The following is a 14,341-nucleotide window of genomic DNA, read 5'->3' on the forward strand; positions in this document are numbered from 1 at the left end:
TCATATGCAAAAGTTAACAGAGATCTAAATAATTACAGATCTACTGTACACGTTTAACAAAACTATCAGACTTCGGTAAATTTATATCTATTAAAATGCCAAAGGTCAGATATTATAAAAAATGAACAACTTAGGAATGAAATTGCAATTTGCTACGATATTACATTTTCAATACTGATCAGGGCCAGAGTTTGAAATAACTGACAATATACAAAACAGTGGGTGGCACTCTTTTTTTTTTTTTTTAATAACATCCTCCTCTATTTCAGATAAAACTTTTTATTTATCAAAATCTGAGACACTGGAATTTCCAGAGGCTGCACCTTATTAAATGGTTGAAAGCATCAAGTCAGAGACTTCAACATAAATTGTATTAAAAAAATTCCTGATGATAGTTGAATGATACCCAAAAATTGATTAGCAAAAATAAGACAATTATTGTGATGCTTAAAGAGGAAGTAATTTCCATTACATTTCCAAGAACATTACATATTTGAAATACTTCACCTACTTATTTCTGTATAGGAAGGAAGTGCTGAAGAGAAACACATTATATACGTGTTGTTACTACTGATTTAGAGTTGTAAAAGTGAATGAGTGTGTGTGTGCACGCACGTATCCCCCTTTTAAGGAAATCAAGATCATTTTAAGAAAAATTTCCACGCATGGAACATTTTTTCAGTGCAATATATTATTTTTTGAAATACTGTCCTTAATAAAGAATTTGTAGGATTATTTTGCTACTCTGTAGGAGAAATGGGCAGAAAAAGACACAATTAATAAGAAAGGTTTTACAAAGTTTACTAGGAATTGGAAATACATTTCCGTGTACACAGCTCTTCCCAGGGCAACACACTTTAAGCATACATAAAATTTGAGAAAAGCAAACTGATGAAAATGAAGCATGTATGATGATGTAAACCCTCCCCTTTGAATTCCATTTCTGTAGCATACCACACAACATACATCTGACAGCAGAGCTCACACTATTAGAGAATGTAATGCAGTGAACATAAGATAATTTCACTGTTTTGATTGCTCAGATGCGATATGGTTCCCTTAAAAATGATTGATCATACAGAAGTGTGTGATAAGACATTAAATGCTGCTACAGACTAACTCACATTCCACTCCCAGTAAGATACAATGCACAGAATAATTCAAAAAACATCAGATTCTACACAGATGGGATCACAGTAATAGATGACTGCTAAGACAATATACATTCATTCAGCCATGTACAGAATGCTTAAATGAAATGTACGGTTCCAAAGTTTCAGTTTCTCATATGTATTGTGTGTAATATTAAGTGAAAATGTGTATAGATAATTGAAATTCAAATGCTTCATTAAAACTGCAACTGTCATTAACTACACAAGGAATGTTCATAAAAATGCTCAATCAAATTTGATACCATGAAAATAATTCAAAATAAAATGTACAAACACTTGTATTTACACTGACATAATTCTACAAAGCACTTGACATGAAACTGACTACTTTCAAAATCCATCATTCCATTAAAAGATGATTTTCAGTTAGAACTGAAAATATGGAACCGCAACCTGATATTTCTAGCGTCCCGTGTGTTTGAGAATATTTTAATGAGGGGGAGAAAAAGCACAGTATGGTATACATTAATGTACAGCTGACGAGGATTGAACTTTAAGCAACAACATACCATTTTGTTTCAATGATAGGATTAAATCATGCAGTTACAATTTATACAATTTTTCACACTTTTTTTTATATATACATAATACTAACGATGTTAAATGACCTTCAAAACAATCAGCGTATGAACAAAGACATTTCAACTTCGTTGATGTTCTTGTGAATTTTACACAGAAATTAAAAAGTAGACTTGTGACAGTGATGACAACATTAGATGTGAATATTCTTATATTCAACTCTAAAATTTTATAAAGGTATTATTTTGAAAGGAAATTGCTGAAAAATAAAAAACAATCTGAAAATCAACACAAAGTTTAACATGCGCGCACACATACACAAAAAAAAAAAAAAAAAAAAGACAGTGCATTATATGCAAAACAAATCAGAAAATGTAACACAAATTTGATGCTGTTGCCTACAGTTATCCTCATGAACAAAACTCTACAACTAAAGATGTGTGGCCCCCGGCTACAAACAACAGGTAAGTGATGGACCGTGCTGAATGGTGGCAGCTTCTGATGCAGCAGTTCATTCATCACCTTCACCTTCTTCCAATTCCCCTGCAAAAGATATATTTGGGGAAATAATTAAACTGATAAAGTAATTTGATAAGCTTATTTATTAAATCTCTATGTTAGTCCTATTCTATTATCTATGCACATATTTCCTTTGCCCCAATGTCAACTGTTGTCTTAATTGCTGATTTTCATAACCAATTATTTGGTTAAAAGCTCCTGAATAATGTTACTGCAGATGATTTATTTAACAGGATAACATCATCCATACAGAGAAATGATATTCCAACTGTGGTAAGGAATCCCAAATTCCTATTAATCTGATATATTTCAGATTAATAGGAATTAATCTGAATTGAGATTATGGCATACCTTACAGATATATTTTCTGTAATAATACACTGATTCTGAAATTCAATTTATGGATTTCATGCATACGAAAAAATTATTTAAACTGTTTTGAAAAGTTACTTCTTGTTAAAAATTATCTGAGTCTTCATAAAATTATTTAAGAATACACAATAGAGCATTTTTTGACTTTGCAAAAGACTATTACAGAATGTTTTCCAGAACAAATAGAATCATGACTGGATTAAAAAAAAAAAAAAACTCATTTAATCATTGTCAAAATGAAAATTTATCAATGAAAGAGTGGGAACAATTCATATATCTACAAATTTGACCTCAAAAATTAAGTACATACAAAGAACTTCTTGATTTTTGGTTGCAGTGAAATTTACAGTGAATATCCTGAAGTGTCTGATCATGCAACAAAGAACATAGCCTTTTGTCACAACTTATTTATACAAGAAAAATTTTTTTCCACACATACATACAGCAACAAAAACAAAACACAGGAATAAAATGGATGCAGAACCAGAAATGTGCTTACAACTGGCATCAATAAGCCCAAACAATCATTTTTCATATAATTTGTTAATCATGTTATAATAAAATTTATTTATATGTATTCAATAAATTTATTATTATTTAGTTACTAAGCAATAAATGGATTCATTACTTCATTTATAAAATGGAGTATGTTTACACTGTATTAATTGCAACATGTCATGTTGTAATTAGGAATGCGTTAGCAGAGCTAATCTCAGATGGTATGGTCACTTAAATAGAATGGGAGATGAAAGATTAGCAAAACAAGTGTTCTCTGCCAGGTTGGCAGGAAAACGACCCAGAGGAAGACCAAGATATAGGTGGATTGATACGGTACAAAGTGCCTTAGACGATAGAAATATAAGATCTGATAATGTTGCAGTCTTGACAAGTAACAGACTGATTTGGAGGAAAATTGTAGATAGGAAGTTAGTAATGATGTAATTTTTTCATGTAGTATCATATCCTGTACACCCCTTGAGGGTACATGGCAGGAATTTGATGATGATGATGATAATTGCAACATTAATCATAACTTTTGTTCAAATAAACTGAATTACATGAAACATTTATTAATGGGGTCAATACTGATTTTCAAGTTTGAAGGCCACTGATACAGTGTAAAGAACTAATCTCAATATTTCCTATTTTATATTTCCATGCTTTAGTGATGTCCAAAAACATTTTGTAACATTCATAATATTTAATTTCTATATTCTTCCCAAATTTTTTTGGGCTTTTGTCCCACAACTTTTACCCACTCGGCTTTTTTACGTTTTTTGATATTCGTGTGTTAAGAAATTGTGTAGTGTATTCAGGTCATAGCCAAATGAAGAACACATCATCAACGTAGTGTAGCCAGACAGTGGGTTTATTTGGTGCAAAGTTTAAAGCTTTTTCTTCAAAGGTCTCCATAAAGAAGTTGGTCAGGGGTGGGGAGAGTGGAGAACCCATGGCAGTCCCCTTTATCTGTTTGTAGAATTTTCCTTGCCAAACGAAAGCCTGAGTTCATGATGAACTGAAATAGGGATGAGTTATTGGGAGGAAATATGGCTTGGATGAAGTCAACGGTGAGCTATGGAAATTTTAACAAAGGGCTCATGCATCGTCGAGAAAAAAAAAAGCCGCATTTCAAACAAAAACTTTTATTAATACAGCTTGTGTATAAATTCCAATCAAAAAGTATGAGAGGACAATCAACCTCTCAAGGCTATCATTTTTAAACAAATATAATGGAGAACAAATAGAACAAGTAGACAACTTCATATATCTTGGATCAAAACTAACAGAAACAATAGATGAACTCAAAACAATCCATGATCTAAACATGAAATATTTGTACACAATCAACTTTGTTAATTTATCTTACACGAGAAAAACATTTTTTAACTATCAAAATATAATAAGAATGAAATCTTTTACAAAACATTTGATTGGCTACTGGTTTCACCATACAATTGGCTACAAGAAGGGTAAAGATAGCGCATGCGCTTATTTTATTTCCAAACTCGGATGCATTCGTTATAGAGGAGTTTTTGAAACAACAATTCCAAATAATCTATACACTGCCGAATAGACTAATTTTTGTTAGGTTACCGTATGAGTTTGTCGCTAATATGTTTAAAAAAAATAATAAAAAAGTAAACAAGAAGAACAAGGGGCTCGCGTGAGCCCCTTATAGCTCACCACTGGATGAGGTCAATGTCTTTGAGTGGGACAATGGTGAATAAGGAGGAGACATCAAAACTGACCATTATGTCAGTATATTGTGGAGCACTTTGGTTAAATGGTTAATAAGTATGTGGGTGAACCAATGCCATCCACAATGGAGTGTAATGGCACACTGTCTTTATGGATTTTTGGTAGTCCGTATATCTGGGTGGGGGGTCTAGAGTTAAAAGGTTTTAGTCTGTAACTTCTACAGGCCAAGAGGTAACCTTTTTAAGGAGCCTATGGAGTGTTCTGATTAGTGTGTTGGTGGGATCATAGTTTATAGGGAGGTAGGTAGAATGATCTAGAAGTAAAGAGGCAATCTTACCTAAGTAATCTGATTAATCTAAAAACCACTGTGGCATTTACCTTATCTGCTTTGGTTATTATTATTCTGTTGTTGCTTTTAATCTCTTGTAGAGCTTCAAATTCTTTTTTCGATATGTTGCGTTTTGGTGGTTAAGCTTGGGTGAGAACACAGGCTACATCCAGTCTGATGCTGTTGGCAATATCGATGAGAAAGCTGCGGATATCCTGTTCTACTTGTATGGTCACGTGCGAGTGTGCTAATTGCTTCCAGCTTCGGGGTAAGGAAAGATAAGTTTATTATTGTGTTAGGAGGTTAGCTGAGGTTTGGAAGCAGGTTTTTTTTTTTTTTTTTTTTTTTAAAAACTTTGAAATTCTCTGTCTGCTGAAGGGTTTGAGATGTTGGAAAGAATTGTCCAAAGGTTGGTTTTCAGTGTTGAAGCAAGCTCTTCTTCTAGTGCACAGATAGCTTCATCGCCTAGGAGAACGTAGACACAGTTAGAGATCACATTGTTATCCTGGCACCATTCTAAAAAGGCTATTCGATTCAGTTGTGTGGATATCTTCAGCTTCAACTTGCCATATTGACAGGCCTCACAAGCAATGGAATCTCCATGGATGACTGCAATTCTTATATATTGGTTACATATAGCTTTTAAGTTTTCTGGAAATGTCAACATATACTAAAATATTAATTATAAAAAACTTTAAATGTCACACTCCAACACACTGACATAATGGTCAGTTTCGATGTGTCCTCTTTATTCATCAATGTCCCATCCAAACATACCTTAGCCTCATTTCCTCCTGATATCTTAGCCCTATTTCAGTTCATCATAAACCCAAGCAATTTTGTTTGGCAAGGAAAATTCTACAAAAGATAGAGGGGACTACCATGGGTTCTCCACTCACCCCATCTATGGGCAACTTCTTTATGGAGACCTCTGAAGAAAAAGCCTTAAACTCTGCCTCACACAAATCCATTGTCTGGTTACACTAAGTTGACGATGTGTTCTCCATTTGGCCACATGGCCTAGTTACACTCCACAATTTCTTAACACAAGAATATCAAAAAACATGTAGAAAAGCTGATTGGGTAAAAGTTGTGGGACAAAAGCCAGAAAAAATTTTGGAAAGAATATAAAAAATAAACAGTATGAATGTTACAAAATGTTTTTGGAAAAACATTTTGTAACATTCATACAAATTCTTTATTTGACATCACTTAAGCATGTAAAAAAAAAAAAAAAAAAAAAAAAAAAAAAAAAAAAAAAAAAAAAAACCAGATATGGAATAAAAAAACCATCCAGGCGATATAAAAACTGAAACCAAGAATATTCCTGTGCCTTTTTCAAAGAATAATTTCTCTGAAAAAGTATTAGATGAGTTGAAAAACTGTTCAGTGGTATAAAATATCAACGAGGAAATGTAAACAGAACATAGTACTAGAGAAAAACTTATTAGAAGCCTGAAAATGTGTAAAGGTAGCTAGAATAGGTATTGAACAGAAATATAGTGGTGGCAAAACTAAAATTTTTCCTTATGACAATTTTGATAAATTGTCATAAGGAAAGATACAAAGGAAAACACTAAATATGTATGATTAGTAGAATGGGACTTTAGACAGTTGATGCTGTAATTTATTCATGAGTAGAAAATCAGTAATTGAAGGAGGGTGGTTTGGCATTTAATATCAAATGTATGATTTGATATTGATTTGATAGGACTTGATATGACTTGAGACACCTACGATAAGCTGTCATAACATAGTCAACTCTTGGGATGATAACTGCTACTATAGCAAACCCACTCGACACACACACTGTAACAAATTATTGCAGATAGCCTAGCCAAAAGTATTAAAGGAAATTCACAAAGACAAGCCTACTCCTTTGGTTCCTTAAATGTGAGTGTGCTATATTGAGCTGACTGTAAATGTAATTTCAGCAAATGCAAAATACAGGATATCTAAATAAAAAATGCAATAATTTTGAAACATTTTTTATTCAAAAAAAAAAAAAAAAAGGAAATATTTACCTCTAATATAATAAGATTTAACTGTGGGGGGTAATAAAGGAGTAGCATTATTATTATTTTTTTTAAACCATACTAATGTTAATTATGAAATGGAACTTCATGTGGATTTTTAATTAATGAACAAATGTTTTAAAATAATTAAAAATAAATAACATTAATAATTAACTACCTGCTTCTTCCTCTCCTTCTCCCTCCTCTTCCTCATCTTCTCCCTCACCTTCTTCTTCAACAACTACTATTGAATCATCTACCTCTTCATCCTCACTAGAAATAAATTCATGGAAATAGCTTCATAAGTATTTCAACTAGGCATTTTAAATCATATTCATTAACTGCATCCAAAACGAACAGAGTTTATATGGGATTGTTTTATTCCCTATTATCAAAAATTTCAATAAACATTAGGGAGCAATGAAACAACTAGCACATTTTACATATTTAAAAGTAGATATTTCCTAGAAAAACAAATCTCCCCATGGCCCCAACAAAAGACAGTAATGAGCAATGAAGGCATTAAAATGTTTTCATTACTTATGTTTGCCTCTTTATAAGACTGCAACTGTGTGCAGATTTGGTCTCCTCAGTTCCAAAGATGATGTTGGAATTATGTAGTATAAATAGGTGAGGAGAAAGAGTGATAATATGATAGGTCTATAAACTTTTGTGAGAGCATTATAGGGTATCACAGTTGATAAAATTTTTCATCATATGGAAGGTGGAAGTCACAAAAAGGTAACAGCTAGATTTTTCTTTCAAAGAGCAGCAAGTACATCTAGCGTGAATGGGTGTAAGAAAAGGTGTGTGGCCTCCCACAATCAGTCATTGACTCCTTGGAGGTTAATAATAATTAAGATTTTTTTTTGGGGGGGGGGGGGGGGGGAATGGAACAAGACACTTCAACATTTTGATACAAGAGCTAATTCAATAAAAATTATGTTTCAAATAGCAATTACAGAAATATGTACAGACTACTTTTCTTTTATTCATGCAGGAAAAAGGAAAAAAAGCTGTACAATGCATTATATAATTCTGCTTGAAAATTTTAAAAGTTTGGTCAATCTAAGAAAAAGCAACCTTTCAGTGGTTGTTTATTATTTTAACGGTATAATAGAACACAGAAACTAAGTAAATAATTAATTTATTAACTTGATGCTGATATTTCGTTGGTGTTATAACCAGCATCTTCAGAGAACAAAAACACTGTTTGTCACAATACGCAAGACTAAAACAACATTGTGTACTTAAACAAAACTGTAGCAGCAACACAAAGACTAGAGTCCTGATTTTGGTGCCCTCTATCTGAAAAAAAAAAAAGCTATCATATATTACTAGAGTCCTAGAAAAGTGCTAGTTTTTTCTTAATATGACTGTCTCCCAGATCTTCGGCAAGTTAATACAACCACATTTGTTGAGATTTGGAGTGTGTTTTAGGGCTTCTGTCGCCTCTAAGAACAATCTCTCTGACTTATACGGGTTTCTGTGTAGTACTTTTGTGTTTTTCCAGTTGATCCTGTGTGCAGGGGCATCCAGTGCATGGTCTGCTAGGCTCGACTTCCCATAATGATAATTCCGGACGTATCTTTTATGTTCGCTGATGCGGATGTTCACAGTTCTTCCTGTTTGACCATAGTAGGCTTGATTGCATGAGCAGGGTACTTGGTAGACTCCTGGATGTGATAAAGGAGGAATGCTATCCTTGGGTGAGCGGATGAGGGTGGCTAATTTGCTACATGGTCTGAATGTAGTGCGTAGTTTATGTTTATTGAGAATTCTTGAGATCTTTTCGGATGTGCCTTTAATGTAACGGATGGTGACTATTTTGTTGTAGTTCTCTGTGGTGGATGGTGGGAGGGGTTTCTTAGGAGTGTTTAGTATTTTGTTTATTTTATGTGGATTGTAGCCGTTGGCCAAGAAGGTGTGGCGTAAGTGAGTCAGTTCAGCAGTCAGAGCCTTGTCACTGGAACAGATTGCTCTCGCTCTATGGGTTAGCATTTTTAATATGCCATATTGTTGAGAAGGATGATAGTGTGATTGTTTGTGTAAGTATCTGCCTGTATGTGTGGGTTTTCTAAAAACTGAAAATGATAAGGAACCATCTGGGAGACGTGTGATGAGTGTATCCAGGACGGGCAGACAGTTGTTGGTTTCCAGTTCCATAGTAAAGTGGATTTTTGGATGGCTATTTAAATGTGCTAAGAATGTTTTCAATGTCTCAGGGCCATGTGGCCAAATAGCAAGCACATCATCAACATAGCATAGCCAAAGTGTTGGTTTGAGATTGGCTGTATTGATTGCTTGTTTTTCCACTCGCCTGGAATTAACAAAAGCAAATGCAACCATCAGTGCATTACGAGAATCACTGCATAATATTCTAAATACGGAACTTTTTGCAGATCTTAGAGAATATCACCGACGCAACCTCATCTGCTCACCCAAGGATAGCATTCCTCCTTTATCACATCCAGGAGTCTACCAAGTACCCTGCTCATGCAATCAAGCCTACTACGGTCAAACAGGAAGAACTGTGAACATCCGCATCAGCGAACATAAAAGATACGTCCGGAATTATCATTATGGGAAGTCGGGCCTAGCAGACCATGCACTGGATACCCCTGCACACAGGATCAACTGGAAAAACACAAAAGTACTACACAGAAACCCGTATAAATCAGAGAGATTGTTCTTAGAGGCAACAGAAGCCCTAAAACACACTCCAAATCTCAACAAATATGGCTGTATTAACTTGCCGAAGGTCTGGGAGACAGTCATATTAAGAAAAAACTAGCACTTTTCTAGGACTCTAGTAATATATGATAGCTGTTTTTTTTTTTTTTTTTTTTCCAGATAGAGGGTGCCAAAATCAGGACTCTAGTCTTTGTGTTGCTGCTACAATTTTGTTTAAGTACACCATGTTGTTTTAGTCTCGCGTATTGTGACAAACAGTGTTTTTGTGCTCTGAAGATGCTGGTTATAACACCAGCGAAATATCAACATCAAGTTAGTAAATTAATTATTTACTTAGTTTCTGTGTTCTATTATACCGTTAAAATAATAAACAACATGTTCGACGAACACATAAGTCTGTCGAAACATTTCAGTGGGTTTTAATCAGCCAACTGACAGCAGCGCATATCCACACTAAACTTCAGATTGCTACAGAAATGAATGTGATAGATAGCTGTGAGATGGCAAGATAAATTTATGTTCTTGAATACTGACCTTAACAGAATGGCTAGTCAGTTCCAAAGTAGCAAAGTCAACAGGAATAGGCACTTGATAATCACCAGGTAAGGATAGAGGTGGTAATTTATCCTTCGTACATGGTAGGAAGGAAGATAACTTTTGTGCCTTAAAGTAGAATATGAAAATCCTTTAACATCAATATTGCAGTTTGGATGTAGGGTGTTACTTTTCTGGATAGTGGTTTCATTATACTCATTAGATGACAAAGTGATTCTTATTTTATTGAATATTTCTAATGGAAAGAAATTTGTGTGAGTGAGATTCATCATAATACCTGTCTTATGTGATGGGCGATGTGAAGCCACCAGATGCATTTACCTGCCAAGTGAGATTCATCATAATACCTGTCTTATGTGATGGGCGATGTGAAGCCACCAGATGCATTTACCTGCCAGTGAAGGAAGGTTTCCTTCCTTGAGATTCAACTGAGAGTTAAATTAGAAATGAATGGATGAGACATTTTCCTTAAGATGCTAACACAACTGGAAAAAATTGTGAATTATCATGCTTATCCCCAACGTATCTACGACTTGACTAAAGTACCCAAAACTGGTTATCCATTAGGTCCAATAGTTGATTGCATTAGCTCAACTTATTATTATTGATATAATTCTTATATTAAACAATATTGACTTCACTAAGCTTGGACAGTGAAATTTGTTTCCTTCAACGTGGTTTCCGTATTCACAAACATATAGCTCCAGGAAACTACAATTTTTGTGAGATGATTTCCATGAGAACATTGTTTGCTTAACTTTCATGTAGGATAATTCACATTATACAAGGAAATAGAAGGAACAGCCAGCAGTCCCTATTTCACCAGCTTTTCATTACCATTTTTTCCTCAACCACATATCTGGCTGTGTTTTGTAGATGATATTTTCACAATCAATTCAATCCTGAAGAGGAATTGTTGCTTCAATTTTTAGACAAATATAGAATTGCAAGTTTCCTACTGAACATGAGCCTAACAACAGTATTTCCTCTCTGGATACCTTAATAATCCAATAATCTTTAGTGTAAAGATCTGTAACTAGATGTGTTTATTGTTTATAGAAACACGTGGAAGATATCCTCCCTTTCTAAATACTTTAATAATCCATGCTGGCAATACTGAATTTTAAATTTACAGGAAACCTTCCTTCACTAGCAGGTACATTCACCTAGCTCCACATCATTACCCATAACAAAAGACAGGTGTAAAATCTCTCACAAAAAATTTTATTAATTTTTCGAAATCGATTTTACAGAGGTTTCCGAACATTTAGAAAACAGAAATTATAATGTAATAAAATGAATGTGATACTTCTACTGTTAAAATGCATAATTTAATGTACATAGAAGTATATGTAAAATGGAAAGTAAGGGATTAACCCAGATTATAGAAATGACAAAGTAAAAATAAAAGTTCAAAAGGTCTTGCGAACATAGAAATATGCACTCAAGAACGGAGAGAGCCGAAGCGACGTCATAGTGTTGGCAGGTAATCCTGGAAACTACATCATGGAGAACAAAGGGTTAACGACAATACAAAAGAGGACTAAGACAGACCAGCAAGGCTCTCTCGGTTTTTGTTGTCTCCAGATTTTGGTTTCAGGTACATAATCTTGGGGGGGGGGGGGGGGGGGGGGGGGGGTGCATATTTCGATGAATTTCCTGTGGATGCAAGGACGTGCTATGAGAGTGTAGTTAACTGTTAGACACAGTGCTGACTCCGGCAGTTCCCAACAGAAAATCAACCTGAGCTTTCCCGGAAAACACAGCAGAACCGCCAGGATTGTCCAGGCAGGCAGCAACAGCCAGTACCCAGGAAGAAATGCAACATCAAGCTAAACTAGCTGGGGTTTGTTCAAATTGATTGAACTGTGTTCATAAGAGTCAATGTAAGTAAGCACAATTTTGTTAATGTCTTAAAACCTTAAAACAGAGAGTTGTATGTGTGCTTACAGGAAATTGTTAGTATTTAGTTAGTTAATACGTTGCGATAATGAAAGGGAAGATGAATGTAAACCTCCACATGTAGTGAACGAAGTTTAGCTAAGCAATATTCCAGATGAATAATTACAACCATGAAGAGTCAAGAATACTTCACCTAAAACAACATTAAATTAGTAAAATCACTTGGGAGACAAACAACTCATGAAAACAGTAAGAGAAAAACCAGGAAAGAATATTTCTCAGATTTTCTGTGCAGCAGGTAATCCTGGTTAAATATGGCTTTCAGTTTTATCCCATTATCCAAATATTGAACATAGATATTAACCTTTCCCTTAAAAGTGTGAAAAACTGCCAAGCTTTTCACTGGCAGTTTTTCATACTAGTACTAGAGCACACTTATCACTGAAGCGTGTGCTCTAGTATTAACACGTTCGCTGCCACGCTCCTCGGGCATAGTTTGTTACCGCACGTCAAGCACTTTCACTTCTACAAGGTCAGTATGAGTTATCTCGTAGCTGGCTTATCAGACAGAATTTTGTTTCATACGCTAACTACAAGTAATCTCATATCACCGCCCCCCCACCTATGTCTTACATGCGCTGACGACTGTGTAACTTGAGTTCAGAGTCAGTGACGTGCAGCATTCAGTGCAGTAAGCTTTATTGCATCTAGTCTTACAATTACTTAAAATTATCTAAATAAAAACCTTGAATTGTGCCATGGCCAGTAAAAGAAAGCTTACTGATGAAGAATTAGAAGCTTATGCTAATTTGAGCGATGATGAATGGAATGAATTATTTGGTTTAGATTCCAAAGATGATTATAATCCTATAGATGACGCTAGTGATGATTCAGATGATAATACATCGTATATAAATATATGTATATGTTGAAAAAACTTCAAAAAATTGTTTATTTGCATTAATAAATACACAGTTTATGCAACAATACCTCTTATAATATACTATACTTTTGCTGAAATAATTTTTCTTTTACCAAGCCCCCCCTGTTTTATTCAGAAGCCAAGGGTCCAAATTAACGTGCTTATACTACGGGTTAACTCATGCTTGGCATAGGAGGTCGGTAATCGACATACAAGTATATTCGTAGTTGGCTTTTGAGGCTTATATACCAACTACAAGTATACTCGTAGTTGGCAGCAAACGTGTCAAAAATCACTTTGCAAGACGGCCTGCGATTTTGATATTCGTCAAATTTAAAGGTTTCAAATCTGCTAGATCTAGAGTTGTTAAAGTTTTACAATAAGACTGAGACTTAAGATTTGGAATTCTTCATTTCTATTCTAGGCATATTTTGCACAACATTTAAAGATTGAGAATTTTTATATGTGCTGCTTTGGCCACTTGAAGATTTAGATTTAGGTAAGCCTAATAAATAACATCTAGATATGTGACCTAGTTTCTCACATTTAAAACATTTAATAGTTTTAAATCTACCTATTTGCTTTTTTGTGGTATCCTTTGCTCATTAACCAAACTTGCACTTGCATTTCCCTTTCCACAAGAAGCCAACTGTAACCGAAATTCTGCAACTGACTTCAAAATTTTATTGTGTCTGAAATAACCAACATCATCGTTTGCTTTGTTTCTAATTTATACTTTAACTTCTCAAATTGGCCATCAAAGTTTTGCATTTCATGACATTAACCAGAAGAAAGCACCCTGGATTTACAGGGTGGTTTCTTATGCTTTGCAACGAATTACTTTATTTGCATGCAATGGAAAAGCATGATTCATCCATTACATTAACAAATTTAGTAGTGTTTGGACACAAATTTGATTTTCCCTTCAAGGGCTCTTTTAATATCAAAAATCCCTTGTTTGTAATTGACCTTTTTAATTCAGTCCTCAATCCATTTCTGCATTGATGAAATGGGGTTCATTTCAAAAATTCACTATCACAATCAAAAAATTGTGAAACGGATTCTTTTTGCATTTCTACATATGAGTGAACTTCCCAAAAATTTGGGCCAAGTTCTTGTCTTTTGGAAAATTCCTCAATGAAAA

General features: G+C 34.3%; 1 protein-coding gene across 1 annotated transcript in view; it reads right to left on the minus strand.

Annotated features, from left to right (window-relative positions):
• Window positions 1-783: 783 nt before the first annotated feature.
• Window positions 784-14,341, minus strand: part of LOC150109232 (protein SET-like) — a 104,206-nt gene continuing 90,648 nt past the window's right edge. Inside the window, exons 5-6 of the mRNA XM_090412296.1 lie at window positions 7,303-7,397; window positions 784-2,234 (exon numbers count right to left, since the gene is read on the minus strand). Of these exons, the coding sequence (XP_090268422.1) occupies window positions 2,203-2,234; window positions 7,303-7,397 (127 nt within the window). The 3' untranslated portion in view covers window positions 784-2,202. The remainder of the gene's footprint in view (window positions 2,235-7,302; window positions 7,398-14,341) is intronic.

Source organism: Typopeltis vanoorti, chromosome 2 (genome assembly GCF_054136105.1).
Source record: "Typopeltis vanoorti isolate ZY-2024b chromosome 2, IOZ_Tvanoo_1.0, whole genome shotgun sequence".
In the NCBI taxonomy this organism is placed as follows: Eukaryota; Metazoa; Arthropoda; class Arachnida; order Uropygi; family Thelyphonidae; genus Typopeltis; species Typopeltis vanoorti.